We start from the raw sequence: 18,383 nt of genomic DNA on the forward strand, positions 1-18,383 counted from the left end.
CCCTGGGGGGGCCCCCGGGGGGGCCCCCGAGGGGCCCCCCGCGGGGGCCCCCCCGGGGGCCCCCTCGCCACCCAAACGCCCGAAGAAGAGCCAGTCCACACGGCGCTGCCGCCGACGTGCTGCTGCTTGCTGCTTGTGCTGCAGCACAGCGGGGTGGGGCCCCGGAGTGCTGCTGCTGCTGCTGCTGCTGCTCTCTGGGAAGTAAAGTCTGCAGCACTGCAGCAAATGGCACACCCGCAGACACAAACGCCGCGAGGCCCGGTAGCCCCGGTCCCGCATCATCAGGCTGTGCGGGTCCAAAATGCTGCTGCTCCTGCTGCTGCTGCTGCTGCTGCTGCTGCTGCTGCTCCCGCTGCTGCTGCTGCTGCTGCTGCTGCCAGTGCTTTTCTTGGGGCCTAAGGAGCCGCTCGTCTCGCCCCGCTCCGTCTTCTTGCTCTCCGGGACGCTGTCCTCCTTGCTGCTGCTGCCAGCTGCTGCTGCTGCTGCTGCTGCTGCTGCTGCTGCTGCAGGCGCAGCCACTGCCTCCAGCTGGGAAGCAAAAGGGTCTGGCTTGTCCAAATCACAGAGGCAGCAAAGTCTCTCAATGTCCCCTTGAGATTCTGCTGCCAGCAGGCACTGCAGCACGGGCCGCAGCAGCCGCTGCAGCAGTTCGCTGCGGTCGACCAGCGAGCAGTAGCTGCGGCGCCCCCTTGCTGCTGCTGCTGCTGCTGCTGCTGCTGCTGCTTTGGGGTCTTGAGAACACCAAGGGCCCCAGGGGATGTACAAGAAAGGCTCAGCAGCATCAATGAGGGCTGCAGCCTCTTGCGGCATCCTATTTAGCGATTGCTGCTGCTGCTCCTGCTGCTCCTGTTGTTGCTGTTGCTGCTGCTGCTGCTGCTGCACACAGCAGCAAGCGCACGGCAGCTTCTGCTGCTCTTTTCCGTGCAAGAGACGCACGGGACGAAGAAGGCCTTGTGCTTCGAGCTCCTTCTGAAGTTCGCCTCTTAGTCGCTGCAGAAGCTGCTGCTGCTGCTGCTGCTGCTGCTGCTGCTGCTGCATGTCTGGAAACCCCAGCAGCGGCAGCAGCGTGAGGAGGCACTCCGCTGCTGCTTCTGCTGCTGCTGCAGTTGTGGCAGCGCAATAAAAAAGAGCAGCAAGAACCAGTTCGTCTCCTTCTCGCGGCCCCAGGAAGTGGGTGTTGAGGGCCACTGCTGCTGCTGCTGCTGCCGTTGCTGCTCCTGCTGCTGCTGCTCCTTCTGCTGGCTGCTGCTGCACATGCACCTCCAGCAGCAGCTGCACACTTCGCCGCAGAGCGCGGAACAGCAGCGGCAGCAGCTCGGTCTCCTGCGCAAACGCATGCAGCCCCGACGCAAATCCACATTTGCTGCAGCAGCAAGAGCAGCAGCAAGAGCAGCAGCAAGAGCAGCAGCAAGAGCAGCAGCAAAAGCAGCAGCAAGAGCAGCAGCAAGAGCAGCAGCAAGAGCAGCAACAGCTTTAGAAGGAGCATCGCCAATTTTGGCAGCAGCATAGGCAGGAGGTCAGCGTCAGCAGCAGTAGAAGCAGCAGCAGCAGCAGCAGAGGTGGGAAAAGCATGGCAGCAACAGCAGCACCCGCAGCAGCAGCAATCACTCAACAGCAGCACTAGCGCAAGTGCCCACAGTGCTTGCAAAAGCGTCAGCAGCAGCAAAGAAGTCAAAAGGAGCAGCAGCAGCAGCAGCAACAACAGTAGTCGCAGTAGGAGTAGCAGCAGCAGCAGCAGTAGCAGCAGCAGCAGTAGCAGCAGCAGCAGCAGCAGTGTCAAGTTACGCTGATTGTCGCCAGGGGCAAGAAGCAGCAGGGCCGCAGCAGCCGCCGCTTCAGCAGCAAAAAGACAGCAGCACGAGCTGCAGCAGAGGGCCAGGTGCAGCAGGGGAGCGCAGCGCAGTGTACCACGCACTGCAGCGTGGCAGCAAATGCTCCTGCTGCTGCTGCTGCGGCTGCTGCTGCTGCTGCTTCTGCTGCCGGGTCCGAAGAGTCTTCCTGCTCGCGCTGCTGCTGCCCCATGGCCAACACGCACCTCATGGCTGGATAAACTGCGAAGCCCTGCAGCAGCAGCAGCAGCAACAGCAGCAGCAGCAGCAGCAAAAGCAGCAGCAGCGACAACAGCGAGTGCAAGTAGGCGAGCTACAAGGGCGCTATAACAGCGAGGCAGCAGGCAGCAGCAGGAGCAGGCAGCAGCAGGGGCAGGCAGCAGCTGGAGCAGAAGCAGGAGCAGCAGCAGCAGGAGCGGCAGCAGCAGCAGCAGCAGCAGCAACAGCGCTCACTACTTCAAGAACATCCAAGACCCTCATCGCTCTGCTTTCAGTCCCAAAGGCGGAGACGTCAAGGTGACTTGCTGCTGCTGTTGCTGCTGCCTTGTCTACTGTCCGTGACTCAGCAGCAGCAGCAGCAGCAGCAGCAGCAGCAGCAGCAGCAGGCCCTTGCCCCTCTTCTGCTTCTGCTGCTGCCCTGTGGAGACCCACCCACAAGTGCGTCAGAGTCTGGAGACAGCCAAGTGCTGCGCGGAGGCAGTGCAGCGAGTCAGCAGCAAGCCAGTTTTCTGCTGCTGCTTCTGCTGCTGCAGGTGCAGCAGCAGCAGCAGATGCTGCTGCTGCTGATGATTTGCCAGAGAAAAGAGTCTCAAGGCGCAGCACTTGGGGATGCAGGTCGTCTAGTGTCATTGCTGCTGCGTCGATTGCTGCGTCAGTTGCAGCAGCAAGCAGCACCTGCATGCGGTGCGCCGGCTGCTGCTGCTGCTGCTGCTGCTGCTGCTGCTGCTGCTGCTGCTTCCCCTGCTCTTTGGGGGACGTTCCCTGGCCTTCCGGCACACCAGCAGCAACAGCAGCGCTTGCTGGTGCTGCTGCTGCTGCTCTGTCTGTGGCTAGCGACGACAAAAAGCCACCAGGAAGCAAAGACGTCCATGCGCCGCAGGCGTGCTGCTGCTGCTGCTGCTGCTGCTGCTGCTGCTGCTGGGGCAGCGGCAGCTACGGCTGCTGCAGCGCCTGGAGAGTTCGTGAGGGGCCCCAGGACTGCTTCAAAGTTAATGAGAGCTAGGCGGCGGAGACACTCAACAGCTGCTGCTTTTAGCTGCGACTCCTGCTGCTGCAGCCGCTGCAGCCACAAGGCCTGGGCCTCGTGCTCCAGTGCAGCAGCAGCAAAGTTGCTGCTGCTGCTGTCTGCCTCTGTGTCTTCTTGCTTCGAAGCATCCCCCTTCTGCTGGGGCCCCCTGTTGGCGCAGGGCATGCCGGCGACCGGCGCAGCAGCAGCAGCAGCAGCTGCTGCTGCTGCTGCTGCTATTGCCTCTGCTGCCTCGCCCCTGCCCTCAGCAGCAGCAACTGCTTCCAGCCGCTGCCGCAGCCGCTGCAGCGTCGCTCGCCGGGCCAGCAGCCGCTCCCTGCGTAAGTCCATTGTGGCAAAAAGGGCTCGAGAAACTCCCCAAACAACTGCAGCAGACAGCAGCACGCTGCTGCTGCTGCTGCTGCTGCTGCTGCTGCTGCTGCTGCTGCTGCTGCTGGGGTTCTCGGGGGACTGGTGCGAGGGACCGCGGGAGAAAGAAGGCTCTTCCCCCTCACACGCTTGCAGCTGCTGCTGCTGCTGCGCAGCAGTAGCAGCAGCAGCAGCAGCAGCAGCAGTCTGCGGACACAGCAGCTCAGTGAGGCACTGTAGAGACACAAGAGCGGGGGAGACTTCTGTCTCGGCCAGCGGCAGCAGCAGCAGGGAGATGGCCTCGTGAGCTGCTGAAGGGCTTGCTGCTACTTGGGGGCGCAGCAGCAGCAGCAGCTGCTGCTGCTGCCGTTGCAGCAGCAGCTGGTGCCTGCTCTCTAGCTGCAACTGCAGCCTTCCGAAACTGTCGTGCTTCCGCGCACCGCCATTCTGGCTGGGGTCCTGCAGCAGCATCCGCTGCTGCTGCTGCTGCTGCTGCTCCTTCTCTGCTGCAGCTGCTGCTTCTGCTGCAGCACGCGCTGCAGCACGGCCTTCTGGGGCCTTCGCAGCAAGAACGTCAAATGCCTGCAGCGCGAGGGCTGCCAGCTGGAGGCAGCTGTCTCCTCCTCTGGGGAACAGCAGCAGCAGCAGCTGCAGCCACACCCTTGCATCAGCGTCGCTGCTGCTGCTGCTGCTGCTGCTGCTGCTGCCGCTGCTGCTGTCCTCATCCTCCTCCCCGTGAACTTTCTGCCCACGAATGGCGGGAGCAGCAGCAACAATGCGTGCTGCTGCGCAGAGGCCTCGCCATCGAACGAAAGGGCTGCTGCTGCTGCAGAGCCTCATGTGTACTGCCTGCAGCAACAGCAACAGCAGCAGCAGCAGCAGCAGCAGCACGAACCCAGTAAGCGCAGCGAATGCGCCTGCAGCAGAACTAGAGAGGGACGGACCACAGTGGGCACCCTAGTAAAAGCAGAAGCAGCAACAATAGCAGAAGCAGCAGCAGCAGCTGCTGCTGCTGATGCTGCTGCTGGTTCTGCTATTGTGAAGCAGCAACAATAGCAGAAGCAGCAGCAGAAGCAGCAGCAGCAGCTGCTGCTGCTGCAGCAAGACGTACTCTCAGTAGAAGGGCGGTGACCTGCCAAGTGTTGTGGTGTACAGACAGCCCAAGGAGGCAGTCAGTTGCTGCTGCAGCAAGATCAGCAGCAGCTTTTTCTGCAGCAGCAAGAGCATCGAAGCAGACTTCAGGGATGAGTCCGTCTTCTGCTGCAGCCCTTGTGTCCGCTGCTAGCTGCTGAATGTCTCCCGCTGCTGCTGCTGCTGCTGCTGCTGCTGCGGGGCCACCAGCTGCTGCAGCCTGCACCCGCATGCTGCGGTAAGACTCTGAGGGCCTGCAGCTGTCCCCCAAAACCTGCGCCATGCTGTCAGCAACATCTTGGCTCTGCAGCAGCAGCTGCTGCTGCATCTGATCCTCATCTGCTGCTGCTGCTGCTGCTGCTGCGCCCCGTCCCCCGCGCGGCTCCAGCTGGTACTGCGGCTGCAGGAACGCCCTTCCCTGCTGCTGCTGCTGCTGCAGCAGCTGCTGCTGCTGCTGCTGTCGAGGGCTGTCCACGTATGGGGCCTCTAGACTAGGAGGACCCGAAATGGGGGCCCCCGGACCCCGGGGGGCCCCCTGCTGCTCCTCTGGGGCCCGGGGGGCCCCCAGCAGCAGCGCGAGGGGCCCCCTTTTCCCTCTCCAGTTTGTGCTGCTGAGGGGGGCAGAAACTGCCCTTATATAAAGTGTGCGTATATATGCTGCTGCTGCAGCAGGGACCTGACAGGCAGGCAGCAGCAGGCAACGAGAGCAGCAGCAGCAAGTAACGAGAGCAGCAGCAGGCAACGAGAAGCACCTCATGTGGCTCAAGCATCGTCAGAAAACTGCTGCTGCTGCTGCTGCTGCTGCTGCTGCGGCTGCTGCGGCTGCTGCAGCACGGGAGCGAGCCTACCTGCGCGCGAAGCACGTGAAGAGCAGCAACAAGCAACATGCAGCAGAGGCCTTTATGGAGCTGCAGCTCTTCGCTGACAGACTTCTCGAGTTGCAGCAGCAAGCCCTGCTGCTGCTGCTGCTGCTGCTGCTGCTGCTGCTGCTGCTGCTGATGGTGACTTTGCAGCCGCGGGGGCAGGACAGCTGCAGCGCAGCTGAAGGCAGCAATTGAAAGAGGAGACACCTGATCGTCGTTGGCAGCAGCAGCAGCTGCTGCTGCTGCTGTTGCTGCTGCAGCTCGCCCGCTCTTTGTAATGCCTAAGAGGGCCTCAACAGCAGCCAGAGGGTCTAAAGAAAAACATCCGAATGCACACGCAGCAGCAGCAGCAGCAGCAGCAGCAGCAGCAAAATCACTGAGAAGCGAAGTCCGTCATAAACAAAAATGCTGCCTCGCTGCTCGACCTACCCTACCGCAAAAGCAGCAGCAGCAGTTACACCTGCGGCGAGTACTGCAGCAGCAGCAGCTAGCACAGCAGCAGACGCAGCAACTAACACAGCGGCAAAGGCAGCAGCTAGTGCAGCAGCAGCAGCAGCAGCAGCTAGAGCAGGAGCACCAGCACCCAGTGCACCAGCATCAGCACCTAGTGCAGCAGCAGCAGCAGCAGCAGCACCTAGTGCAGCAGTAGCAGCAGCAGCAGCAGTAGCAGCAGCAGCAGCAGGAGCAACTAGTGCAGCAGCAGCAGCAGCAGCAGCAGCACCTAGTGCAGCAGCAGCAGCAGCAGGTGACGCACCTCTGGCCAGCAGCTCGCGGCCAGAGTCCCAGGTGTTTGCTGCTTCCCTTAGCTGCTGCGCAGAAGCCTGCAGCCGCGGGAGAGGCAGCTTTTTGTGGGGCCTCCAAGAAAGACAAAAAGGCAGCAAAAAAGAAATAATTAATTCTGAGCCCCTCCCGAGGGCCCCCCCCAAAGCAGCAGCAGCCTGCAGCAGCTCTTCCCCCCGGTTCGCGAGGTCTTCGGGGGCTGGCGCTGCGTGGCTGCTGCTGCTGCTGCTGCTGCTGCTGCTGCTGCTGCTGCTGCTGATTCTTTCCTGGAAAATCCTGGGAACGGCTAGCGGGCCCTCCAGCGGCTGCTGCAGGCCTGGGTGCTTGTCTTGCAGCGCTCCAGTGGTGAGGTACTCCATGCTGCTGCTGCTGCTGCTGGTGTAGATGGCAGCAGCAGCAGCAGCCTCCTCGGCCTCCACAGCAGTGCTGCAGCGCAGAGACACGCCGCAGTGCCTCTCCACCCACTGAGTCCGAGGCATAACTGTAGCAGCAGAAGGAGTTTCAAAGGCCGAGAGAATGCTGCTGCTGCTTCTCCTGGGGGCCCCCTCCTGCGTCGCTGGGGGGCCCCAGGGAGCCGCTCCAGCAGCAGCAGCAGCAGCAGCAGCAGCAGCAGCAGCAAAGCTGCCGCTGCTGCGGCTCGCCGACGCCTGGAGGGAGGCGTCGCTGCCTTCGTCGTCTTCGCCGCGGTGGCCGGCCTTCCGGCGGTGGGGGTGGTGGCGGTGATGCTGCTGCTGCTGCTGCTGCCGCTGCTGCCGCTGCTGCTGCTGCAGCAGCTCCTGCGCCGCCAGCCTCCAGCGCCGGCCCATGGCCTGAAGAGTCTCCGCCACTGTGACAGCAAGGGCGTGGTCTGTCTCCTTTTGGAAGGCCAGAAGCAGCGACAGCAGCAGCGCAACAAAGAGGAAGAAGCAGCACGGCTGCTGCTGCTGCTGCTGCTGCTGGCGGTCCGCAGCAGCAGCAGCAGCTTCTGCTGCGGCCAGGAAAGCCTCAGCCTTCTCCACCAGCTGCAGCGCGTCATCTCCCTCTCGGTGAAAAACCCCCAACATTGATTGCTTCGCTTGCTGCACTAGTCCTCTATAACTTGCTGCTGCAGCTGTGCTGCTGCTGCTGCCGAAGAGCCAGGTGCCCAGGGGGCGTTCGCTGCCGGTGGCGGGTGCTGCAGCAGCAGCAGCAGCAACCAGCGCCGCGGCCTCGCCGTTCGCGGCCGTAGCTGCTGCAGCAGCAGCAGCAGCAGCAGCAGCAGACAGCAGACGCGGCCCAGAAAAGTCAAACAACTCCCAAGGAGGAGACATGGCCAAGGCCGCGCGACACAGCAGCAGCTGCACTCTGCCTGCTTCTAGCTGCTTCTTGCTGCTGCTGCTGCTGCTGAAGAAAGGAAAGACCCCGAAGGACCTTCTTTGGGCGGGCGGGGCCCCCACGGCCTGCAGCAGCCGCAGCAAAGAGGCGAAGCTGCTGCTGCTGCTGCTGGCAGCAAGTGCAACAGCACGCGCTGTGGCCCTCTGCTCCTGCAGCACAGCTGTGTCTGTCTGAGCAGCAAGAGGCCGAGTTGCTGCAGCAGCATCAGCAGCAAAGAACACAAGCGGCTGCAGCTCTTGCTGCAGCCACAGAGTGCCCCCGCTGCTGCCCAGCCAGCCCACAACCCTCCGCAGCCGCTCGGGGTGGCAGTACCTGACTGCAGCAGCAGCAGCAGCACCTGCTGCTGCTGCTGCAGGCGCTGCTGCTTCTTCTTCGGCGCTCGCGAGGCTCCTTCGCCGGCTCGCCTCCCCGGACCCGAACCCGCCCCACGAGCTGCCCGCTGCTGCTGCTGCTGCTGCTGCTGCTGCTGCTGGCTGCCTGCTGCTGCCAGCAAAAGCCTCGTTCTCATCAGACCACTCCCCGCCCAAAGAACTCTCCCCATCATCCCTGGGGGGCCCCTCAGGGGCCTCGGGGGCCCTCGAGAGCAGCAGCAAACTCTCAAGGAGGCCCCCCTCTGCCCTGCCTGCTCGGGGGGCCTCCACAGGCCTTGCGAGGGAGAGCCAGAGGGCGGGGGGCCCCTCTGCTGCTGCAGCAGCACCTGCTGCTGCTGCTGCTGCTGCTTCCGCGGGGGCCCCCGACTTGTCTTCTGCTGCTGCGCACTGCCCGCAGCCCAAGAAGACCCGCGTGAGGCTCTGCTGTACAGACAGCGAAAGCGAGCGCCCCACAACTCCCAGGAACTGCAGCGCAGCAAGAGCGCGGCGTTGCTGCTGCTGCTGCAGGTCCTCCAGCGCTGCTTCCTCTGCTGCTGCTGCTGCTGCTTCGCCCAAAGACGCGCCGCGGCGCAGACTCAGCGCTGCAGAGGCGCTGCCCTGCCGCTTCAGCTCTTCGCTGCTGGGGGGCCTCTCAGCTTCCTTGCGCGCTGCTGCTGCTGCAGCAGCAAAGCCCCGCAGGAGGCAGCAGGAAACGAAGAGCTGCTGCGTCTCGCTGCTGCCGTAGTGCGACAGCAAACCCAAGTGCAGCAGCAGCAGCAACTCGCACAGCGCCGACACCCAACCCTCACTCGACAGCGGAATGGCCCCGCCCGCATGTTCCTCGAGGGCGTCAGTAAGGCGTTCTACGAAGACAGCAGCTCTTGCTGCGAAGGAGGCCCCCTGCTGCTGCTGCTGCTGCTGCTGCTGCTGCTGCTGCTGCTGGTGCTGGTGCTGGCGCTGCGGGTGCGGGTGCTGCGGGTGGTGAGGCCTGTGGACGTCCCAGTGCAGCATCTGGGTTCGGGAGGGGAGGGCTTGGGAGCGCAGCAGCAGCAGCTGCTGCTGCTGCTGCTGCTGAGGCGTGGGCAGCAGGCTGGGTATCAGCTTCGCCACCGCGCGAAGAGCAGCAGCAGCAAGACCGCCCCTGTCCCAATGGATGCTGGAGGCATGCAGCAGCAGCTCGCAGAGTGCAGCAACTTGGGACTGCGGCACTGCAGGCGCCACCCACAGCGGAGTGCACAGGGCAGCAGCAGCAGCAGCAGCCGGGTTTACATGAGGCGTGGGGCTCGGGCACTGCAGCAGCGCCACTGCCTAGCAGCAACAAGGGACGGAGCAGCAGCAGCAAAATGGAAGAGACTCACCCGGCGCGTCTTGGGCGAGGACTTTGAAGAGCACGTGAGCTGCAGCTTCCCTGAGAATAGCTGCTGGGGAGGTCCCGAGCTGCTGCTGCTGCTGCTGCTGCTGCTGCAGCGGCGAAGACGCTGGCCATCTCGCTGCTGCTGCTGCTGCCGCAGCTGCTGCTGCCTCGTCGCTGCTGTCGGATGGGGAGAGACAAAGCAGCCGCAGCACGAAGACAAATATCCCACAGATTGCTGCAGGGGGCGGGTGAGTCCAGGCTGCAGCAGCAGCAGCAGCTGCTGCTGCTGCGCTGGGCCCTGCTGCAGCCGCCATTTCTGCTGCTGACGCCTCTCCCGCTGCAGCCAGCAGGCGCTGCTGCGCCGCGCGGCCCCACGGGCCCCCAGCTGCTGCTGCTGCTGCTGCTGCATGCAGCCCTTCTCTTCTAAAGGGCTGTTTGCGTCTGCGGCCAAGAGAAGGCCTGCGGTGTATGTACAGCTCCTCTTCAGAGCTGCTGCTGCTGCCTTCAGGATCCACTAAAGCCATTGTGTCCCACCTGAAGGATCTTTCTTGGGGCCAGAGCAGCGGGAGCTTGAAGTCTATGCTTAGCTGCAGCTCGCTGCAGCAGCTGTCGCTGCTGCTGCTGCTGCTGCTGCTGCTGCTGCTGCTGCTGCTGCTGGTGAGGAGCTGCCGCTGTCGCTGCTGCTCGAAGCCGGCGGAGGCCCCGTCAGCGCCCCTCGCAAAGTGCTGCTGCTGCTGCTGCTGCAGCTGGTACTGCTGCAGCTGCAGCAGCTGCTGCTGCTCGTCCTCCCCCGATAAGTGGGCAGCAGCAACAGGCAGCAGACGCGACAGCGCGAGGGATCGACATGCTGCCAGCACAGCAGCAGCTTGAGATGGCGAAAGTCTTCTTTTTGCTGCCAAAGTAAAGAGACAAGAGACAAACTTTGCTGCTGTCTCTGCTCTATCCCACAGCAGCCGCATCCTCTCCGTTTCCTGCTGCTGCGTGTCCTCCGCCTGCTGGTTCAGGTAGACCTGCTGCTGCTGCTGCTGCTGCTGCAGCGGCGGCTGCAGCAGCTGCTGCTCTCTGGGCCTCGCCCACCTCGCCGCGCAGCAGCAAATGCTGCTGGGCTGCTGCCACGGCGTGAGGGCCAGCCGGGGGGAGGGGCAGCCGCACCTCTGTGCTTCTGCGCACACACATGGGTTTGCAGCAGCAGCAGCAGCAGTAGCAGCAGCAACAGCAGCAGCTAACGCAGCAGCAGCAGCAGCAACAGTAGCAGCAGCAGAGGCAGCAGTGGTAGTGGCAGCAACAGCAGCAACCTGCTTGTAGCCTCACCAGCTACTCTGCCCATGAAGACAAGTGCAGCACACTGTATGGCCCTCAGCCGCTGCTGCTGCTGTGGGTCCCCTCGTAGCCCACCGGAGCGCTTGGTTGCTGCTGCTGCAGCAGCAAACACGTCTGCTGCTGTGTTCAAAGCAGCAGCAGCAAGGCCTCCTCCGCAGCACAAAGGAAGGCTCAGAAACCGGGCAAGGCCCTCTGTGAAGAGCCGCGCGGCGCCGCCGTCCCGCAGCAGCTGCTGCTGCTGCGCTGCAGCAGCAGCAGCAGCACGGGACAGCTGCCGTGCTGCAGCGCCCCCCGCAACCGACAGCAGCAAACCCTCCGGGGATCCCTCAAGGGACAAAGATGCTGGGGAGCACCACCTGAGTTCATTTAAAGCTCTTTCTTGTCTCTCTTGTGTTGCTGCTGCTGCTTCTGCTGCTGCTGCCTGGTCAAGAGCCTGCAGCACCCAGTCCACCTGCTGCAGATACGGAGGAGCAGCAGCGTCGCTGCAGGAAGCAGCAGCAACAGCAGCAGCAGCGGGACTAGGAGCAGCTATGGGCGAAATCAGAGAAAGCCCTGCAAGTGACCCCTCGCAGGGAGGCGCTGTGATGCAGTCTGCTGCTGCTGCCGTCGCTGCTGCTGCTGCTGCTGCTGCTGATGCGGAGGACAGCCCCGCGGTCTTCGCCTCGTGCTGCAGCTGCACAGCGCTAAGAGAAGACACTGCAGCAAAGACGATGCTGCAGCGCCGCATTGACTCACACACAAGCAAATTGAGTGTACATACACCCGAGGAGCCCTGCACAGTCTGGACACAAGTCTAGCGGGGCATAAGTGCAACAGCAGCAGCAGCAGCAGCAGCAGCAGTAGCAGTAGCAGCAGCAGCCGCTGCTACAGCCCTCCGCAATGTTGCTTTTGATGCACTGTTTGGAGATGCGCTACATCGGGTGCCTCTGTCGCTGCAACAACGGAAGCAGCAGCAGCAGCAGCAGCAGCAGCAAGCAGCAGCAGAGGCAGCAGCAGCATCTAGGTGAAGCCGCTTACGGCTCCACCATTCGTTTGAGGGTCTCGTCCGCTAGCAGATCTCCAAAGGGATCCCTGGGAGCGAGAGAACGCCTGCTGGCATGCAGCAGCAGCAGCAGCAGCAGCTGCTGCAGCTCGGCTGCGTGCTGCTCCGTGCGCCAGTGCTGCTGCCCTGCAGCAAGAACTTCCGTGAGGTGGGACAAAGAGGCAGCAGCTTGCATGAAGAAGGCAGCAGCTCTTGGGCCCTCAAGTCTGACGCCGTCGCCCAAGTCATTGTCGTTGCCGCTGCTGCTGCTGCTGCTGCTGCTGCTGCTGTTGAGAGCTGCTTCCTCCTGCTGCTCAGAGAGGGTCATATCCGTGTGCTGCAGCAGACGCTGCTTGTACGCTGCTTCCCCCCCTTGACCTTCAGCATCATCTGCTGCTGCAGCAGCTGCAGCAGCTGCTGCTGTCTCGAGTCCGCCTTGCTCCAGCAGCCGCTGTCGCTGCTTCTGCAGAGCCTTGCGCTGGTCCTGAGTGTTGGCTGCTGCTGCTGCTGCTGCTGCTGCTGCGGCGCGGTTGCTCGCGTGCTGCTGGTCGTCCTGCAGCAGCTCTGCTGCGGGGACGCCAGAGACTTCGCTGCAAATGTGCAGCAGCAGCAGCTGCAGCAGCAGCAGCACGGGGTCGTGCCGCACCATCCCCGACTGCTCGTCGTCCCAGTGTCTGAGCATCAGGGGGCTGCTGAGGTGTACAGGCAGCAGCAGCAGCATAGCAGCAGCTCGCAGCAGCGCGGAAATGACCCCTGGGGGAGCACTAGCTAGCAGCATGCGAGGCAGCAAAATGTACACAACTCTTTCTGCTGTTGCTGCCATCAAAGGAAGGTATTCAATTCCGCAGCCGCCTTCGCCTCCTGGCGGCAGTTCGCCCTCTCCTCGTGCTGCTGCTGCTGCTGCTGCTGCTGCTGCTGCCAGGCCCTCTTCCAGCGCGCGCTGCAGCCCCACGGCGTCGCGGCCGGCGTCGTTTTCGCGGGCGAGGGGCTGCTGCCGCTGCTGCTGCTGCTCTTCCTGCTGCTGCTTCTGCTGCTGCTTCTGCAGAGCCAGCAGCAGCGAACGGCAGTTTCCCGTTGCTGCTGCTGCAGCAAAGGCACTCAGAGCCTCTGCAGCACGCAGCGAGATGCTCCAGCGGATGGGGAGCGACAGGCGGCGCTGCGAGCCTGCAGCATCCTGCGGCTGCAGCGGCAGCAGCAGCAGCTGCAGCAGCACCACAAGCACCTGCTTCGTCAGAGACACAGAGATCGCTGGCCATCCCGAAGATGAAAAGATCTTCTCCAGCAGCAGCAGCAACGAGCAGCAAGCTGCGCCCTCTGTGGCTGTTTCCTCCGGAGCCCCGGGAGACACTAAAGCTGCAGCAGCACACGCCGCAGCAGCAGCGCTGGAGTCACACTGAGCGCACTTATTAGCAGCAGCAGCAGCAGCAGCAGCAACAGCAAAAGCAACTAGCAGCAGCGTGTAGAGAGATCTGGACTAGGCAGTCCCGTCTACAGAGCTGCAAACGCCTTTTGAGCAGCGAACGGCGCAGCCGCTGCAGCAGCAGCCTGTGCTGCACTTGCTGCTGCTGCTGCTGCTGCTGCTGCTGCTGCTGCTGCTGCTGCGCAGCGCACCTGCTTTCTTTGTGGCCTTCACTAACTTAGATATGACGATGTGGGGGGCGCAGCGCGCAATGATCTGCAGCACTTCCAGCAGCAACTCGCGGCGTTCGTCGCCGTCTCCAAGTGCAGCAGCTTCTTGAATGGCAAGTGCAGCAACTCTCCCGAGCCACGTTGCTGCAGCAGCCTGCGGGCGGCTGCCTGCTGCTGCTGCTGCTGCTGCTGCTGCTGCGAGGGGCGCCCCCGCTGCTGCGGCCTCTGCTGGCTGCAGGGCCGCCAAGCCTTGGGGGCCCCCGAAGTCCACAAAGGGGGCCCCCCGGCTCTTTGCAAGAAGCTGGGGGAGGCCCAGGTGGCTGTGGAGGGCCCAGCGGAACAGCAGCAGCCGCAGCAGCAGCAGCAGCGCAACCTGGTGGTCCTGTGTGGCGGGCCGGACCTCAAGAAAAGCCCTTATTGCAAGAGCCACGCGGCCTGTGTCTGCTGCAGCAAAAGAAAGCAAAGAAGCCCCTGCAGCAAGACATGCGGAGTAGAGGGGCCCCGAGGGCCTCGAGATGGGGGCACTTAGCTGCGCCTCTGCTGCCCGCAGCGCCAAGTCCCGCTCTGCTGCTGCTGCGGGGGCCCCCGCTGCTGCTGCTGCTGCTGCTGCTGCCGCCGGGGGCCCCTCCAGCAGCTCGTGCAGCAGCTTTTCTGGCCTCCAGGTCTCGCGCAGCAGCGGCAGCAAAGAAGAGCCCTCTACGGCGGTTATGCCCGCGTGGGGGCGTCGGGCTGCTGCTGCACTTGCATCGCTCCCCGGCCCCGCAGCTGCTGCGGGCGCTGCTGCTGCTGCTGCTGCTGCTGCTGCAGCGTCCGGCAAGGACGGCTGCAGGGAGTCCAGCAGCACAAAGAGGAAGTCATCGATGTCTATCCCAGCCAAGAAGCCCTCCTCGGAGCCACACGAAACTGCCTCATGGCCCTGCATTGCAGCCACTTCTGCTGCAGATCGTTTTGCCCCTGAGGGCTGCGAAGCTGCGGTCTGTTCGGCAGCGGCTGCTGCAGCTGCTGCTGTACGTGCTGCTGCTGCTGCTGCTCCCCTCTGGCCGCCGGGCGGCCCTGCCGGACTCGTGGAACTCAGGCTAGAAGTCTTTGTCCGCTCGGGTTCTTCATCTGTAGAGGCCACACTGGACAGCCCACTGCTGCCCAGTGTTTCCCCAGGCAAAAAGGCTCCTATGGAGCAAATCTCCGACTATTTCCAACGCTGTGCACACAAAGATGTTCTCGAAATGCAGCTGGCGGCCCCAGGCCGGCGGGATACACAGGGATCGGTGTGGCCAGCCGGCGACGCCCTTGGTCTTGCATTCAGCAGCGTCGGCAGCGGTAGGCGGAGCCTCGGGGCCGTGCAAAGCAGTAGAAATGAGCTGCTAATGGAAAATAAATCGAAAAGTAGTCCTTTAAGGCTATCTGCAGCCGGCCACAGAAGGAATGGACCATTCAAGACTCAGCGGCCGGCGGATTCCAAAAGCTGCAACGCGTGTGGTAAAGGCACTGACAAGGATAAACAACGACTCTCCCTGCACGCCCTCAGCCTCACCTTTTTAGTTTTATTTCTGCAGTTTAGAGCGGAAGATATCAGCAGACAGGCTCCGCCCGCCGCCTGATCAGCAGCGTGGGCCATTCGCAGCTGCTGCCACGTGCGACCCTGCAAGCAGTGTCGTGGGGCTTCTTTACGGAATCTTTCTCAAAAGAAGGTGAATTATGTTTACTCTGTATAATGCAGCTTTTGTTAGTCTCCTGGATCTCCACGTAATGAGCACAGAGCTCCTTGTTCTTCCCTTGCCACGAGCAGCCCGCTTGAGTCCGCTGCGGTCCACCTGCGGCTGCGCTGCAGCCACTATGTGCAGCCTTTACGCCGCAGCCAGTGAGTGAAGCCTTTATTTATTATCTCCTTCAGCAGCCTAAATCATCTATAGGCATTTTGCAGCTTCAGATGGGCCGAAGTCGCCGGCCCAGAGCTGCGCCGCCGTTCCCCTGCAGCGGTCTGGGCGGCTCTGCCACCGCAGAAATTCTGAACTTGAAGTTCCACATAACGCAAAGCTGCGCAAGACAGCATTTCTGTCTATCTTAGAGGCTCTAGGAGTTTACTTTGGCCTCTTCTTAGCGCTAAGTCTTGGGAGTCACTGCCAGCAGCCAGCAGGGGCACCAAAGGATCTGACAAACAGCCTGCAGCTTTCCTTACGAATGGGCCCCGTGGGGCTGCTGAGCACGAAGAGACAAGCAAATTCGTCACAAGTATACGTTTTAAGTCCTTTACGAGGCAAAGAAACACTTCAAAGCCACAGGACTCCTCGCAGCAGATGTGACCTATGGAGTGGATTGCACTGAGACCATTTGGCCTCCACGGGAAGTGCCCCAGTGGCAGCATTATAAGCAAAGAAGTGAAGCCCAGCCGACTGTCTTTGCCGAAACACAGCAGCAGATCACTCCATAGAGGCATTTCTCCTTGTCCAGGGCAATAAAGCTGTCATTAGAGCTGCTATTTTCTGCAGAAGGGGGGTGGCTTCAGCCTTTTGCTGCTGCTGCTGCTGCTTCTGCTGCTGCTGCTATTGTTTTCACCCTTGCTCGGATGCTGTGTAATGTATCTAGGGCGCCGCGAGTCTGCTGCTGCTGCTTCAGATTCTCCCTCGCCAGCCCATTTCTCCAGGGTGAAGACAAAAGCCTTTGGCTATGAATGCATCGGCTTTGCATTTTAATCGTATAAGTCTTTGGCTATGAGTGCATAAGAGTTGCATCTTCACCTTGGAGGCCTCCTAGCCTCCGTCTTTGCCATCAACTTGGATTTAGCGGTCCCGCCATATGCAGCAGTTGCATGAAGAAACGAAGCCAGTTGCTTCACAAGCGCTGATGAAGCCTTCAATTCAGCTGCTTTTGCTTCTTTAAATGCCTTTTATTTATCCTTCCCAAACGCCTCTAACTGCCCATTCTTTGCGCAGCAAATTCAGATGGTGCATTTCGCATTAGCGAAGCCCTGGGCAAAAGAATGCGCGGCGATCTGACCCCTCAGAACCTTCCGTTGCAGCTGCTGCTGCACTTTTTTCGGCTTTATTTGTTTTTCAAAACACACAGCGCAGGTCTTGGCCGGGAAAACAGCAGAGCTGCGTAGACAAAGGGCTGGTGCTGCCGCTGAGTTACAGGCGTTGAGAAAGCAGATGAAAGCTGTGGCTTTCAAGATAAAGAAGTAACAACAGCTCTTTTTAGAAGACTCAGAGGCGCATATAAGAGTTAGCTACAGCTTAGAAGTTCCCCCTGCCCTATTATCTGCTGCGAAGGTGAGCGCTAGCCCAGGCAGTGTCATTTGCAAGGCTGCAAGGAATTGAGCTTCAGGAAGTGGAATGACTCGTTTAAATCCCCCTCAAATGGAAGGGAAAAGAGGAAAACAAGAAAGAAAGAGAATGAAACAAAGGAATGCAGCTGTGCTGCTTAGAAGCTCTTTTTTTCCAACCTTGAGCGGGTGTCCCAGAAACTTGAATTCTGAAGTGCACAGTACGCTAGGCTGTAGCCACAGGCTGCAGCAAAATGAAATGCAGCCAGTGACTGCTGCCACAGGCTGCAGCAAAGTGAAATGCCTCCTGTAACTGCAGTAAGAAGCTGCAGCAAAGTGAAATGAAGCCTATGGCTGCAGCCACAGGCTGCAGCAAATTGAAATGCTGCCTGTGGCTGCAGTCACAAGCTGCAGCAAAGTGAAATGAAGCCTATGGCTGCAGCCACAGGCTTCCATGGGTCTTAACTCAGGGCCAATCGGCGGGCCACACGAAGCCGCCTGCAGTGACAAGGAGCCTCGCTGCTCTCTTTTCAAGTCTCTGCCTTAGCAGCGGCCTGTCCTTTTACTTTTGTTCTCATTTTTAAAAAGATTTGAGCAGACAGGGAGTAATGAAGACCGTTTCCTCTGCCTAATAGCACAGTTTAGCTGCAGCTGCCCAGTACGGTAGCTCGTAGGCGCAGGCTTTCCGCGGAAAGGCCCTTATCTGCTATTGTTCTTGAAACACTTTTGCTGCGAAGACTGCACAGGGGCTGGCAAGTGGCTGCGGGCTGCTGAACTCTGGCATTTTTTGGCTCATATGCTGGCCTTGCACAGGCATATAGGCAGCAGTCATTACTAGGCCGCGTCAGCCTCTCTCCGCTACCCAGTTTCCACCCACAAGTGGACTCAGACTCAAAAGCCTTTAATTAAGGCAGCATTCTTTTGACTGGTTAGGCTGCAGCTCCAGCGAATGTTGCTCACAGCATCATCCCCTGCATGCAAAGCCGGCTCAGAATGGCTTACTAATTATCAACCCCTTCAAGCAGCCCATTGTCTTAAAGGAAGTCTTTATCGGGCGATTTCCATGCCGCTACATTTGGGATATTACGCTTGACATCTTCTACCCATCATTACTCTTTTTGTGGCTCTGTTTCGGGCTGTTTATGGCCCTAAACACCTCCCTGTTGCCTCCTTTTAGCTGTATTCCTGCGTTTCCTTCTTCCCCCTCCGTTGCTGTATTTCCTGCTTGCAACTTGCCCTGCCGTAACAGCTCAGCTGCCCAGAAGGGCGCGGAGCTGCAGCGCAGCGCAGAAGTTCAGATTTTCCCCGGGGCAATAGAAGGCAGTGGCAAGCGCCGAAGGGGTAAAAGGGAAGCAAAGTGGGGTTATTAAAGTGCAGAGAGAGCCCATTCTAGGGTATAAACTGGTTTTATTTTCATTTTATTTTCAAGAAACATATTAATTTAAACAGTTCGAAACTGCATGCGGCGAAAATCCAAGACATTCTTTCCATCTTGGCCTAAAACCTGCGCCTAACTGGGCTGTGCTGTCACTGCGTGAAGTGGCGCTCCGGTGGTCTTTAAGCAGAAAGTTAAGGACTGTTTTTGCAAATTGCTGCTGCGGTTCTGATTTTCATTGACCTGCGAGTCAGTGCCGGCAGCCTCTGCTGCTCAGAGGCGACTTTGGGCTGTAAGAAGAAAGCAGAACTGGCTCGGATAAAAAGCTGCCAGTTCGTTTCAATGGCTAGCTCTTGGGCCACAGAAGCCCCAGATACACCGGCAGCAGCAACGACTGCCAAGATCTCAAGGGCTTTTTGCAGTGTTGGGCTACAAAATAGCTTCTAATGGGTGCCGAGGAAGGAGTAGCAGGCTTCTGAGTGAGCCTAATAGAGGCGAAGGCGACTCTGCTGTTGCAGTCCCGCA

At 60.8% G+C, this 18,383-nt stretch overlaps 1 protein-coding gene across 1 annotated transcript in view; it reads right to left on the reverse strand.

Moving 5' to 3' along the window:
* The window catches only part of ENH_00069570 (hypothetical protein, conserved), a gene marked incomplete at both ends in the record, with an annotated part of 16,138 nt that extends 1,992 nt beyond the window's left edge, over nt 1-14,146 (reverse strand). The window contains 11 exons of the mRNA XM_013577448.1: nt 72-1,323; nt 1,909-2,061; nt 2,283-2,815; nt 3,063-4,272; nt 4,535-5,230; nt 5,403-5,728; nt 6,172-9,108; nt 9,259-10,416; nt 10,566-11,287; nt 11,592-12,948; nt 13,207-14,146. Of these exons, the coding sequence (XP_013432902.1) occupies nt 72-1,323; nt 1,909-2,061; nt 2,283-2,815; nt 3,063-4,272; nt 4,535-5,230; nt 5,403-5,728; nt 6,172-9,108; nt 9,259-10,416; nt 10,566-11,287; nt 11,592-12,948; nt 13,207-14,146 (11,284 nt within the window). The remainder of the gene's footprint in view (nt 1-71; nt 1,324-1,908; nt 2,062-2,282; nt 2,816-3,062; nt 4,273-4,534; nt 5,231-5,402; nt 5,729-6,171; nt 9,109-9,258; nt 10,417-10,565; nt 11,288-11,591; nt 12,949-13,206) is intronic.
* Nucleotides 14,147-18,383: the final 4,237 nt, after the last annotated feature.

This window comes from Eimeria necatrix, genomic scaffold (genome assembly GCF_000499385.1).
Source record: "Eimeria necatrix Houghton genomic scaffold, Enh_scaff66, whole genome shotgun sequence".
Classification (NCBI taxonomy): Eukaryota; Apicomplexa; class Conoidasida; order Eucoccidiorida; family Eimeriidae; genus Eimeria; species Eimeria necatrix.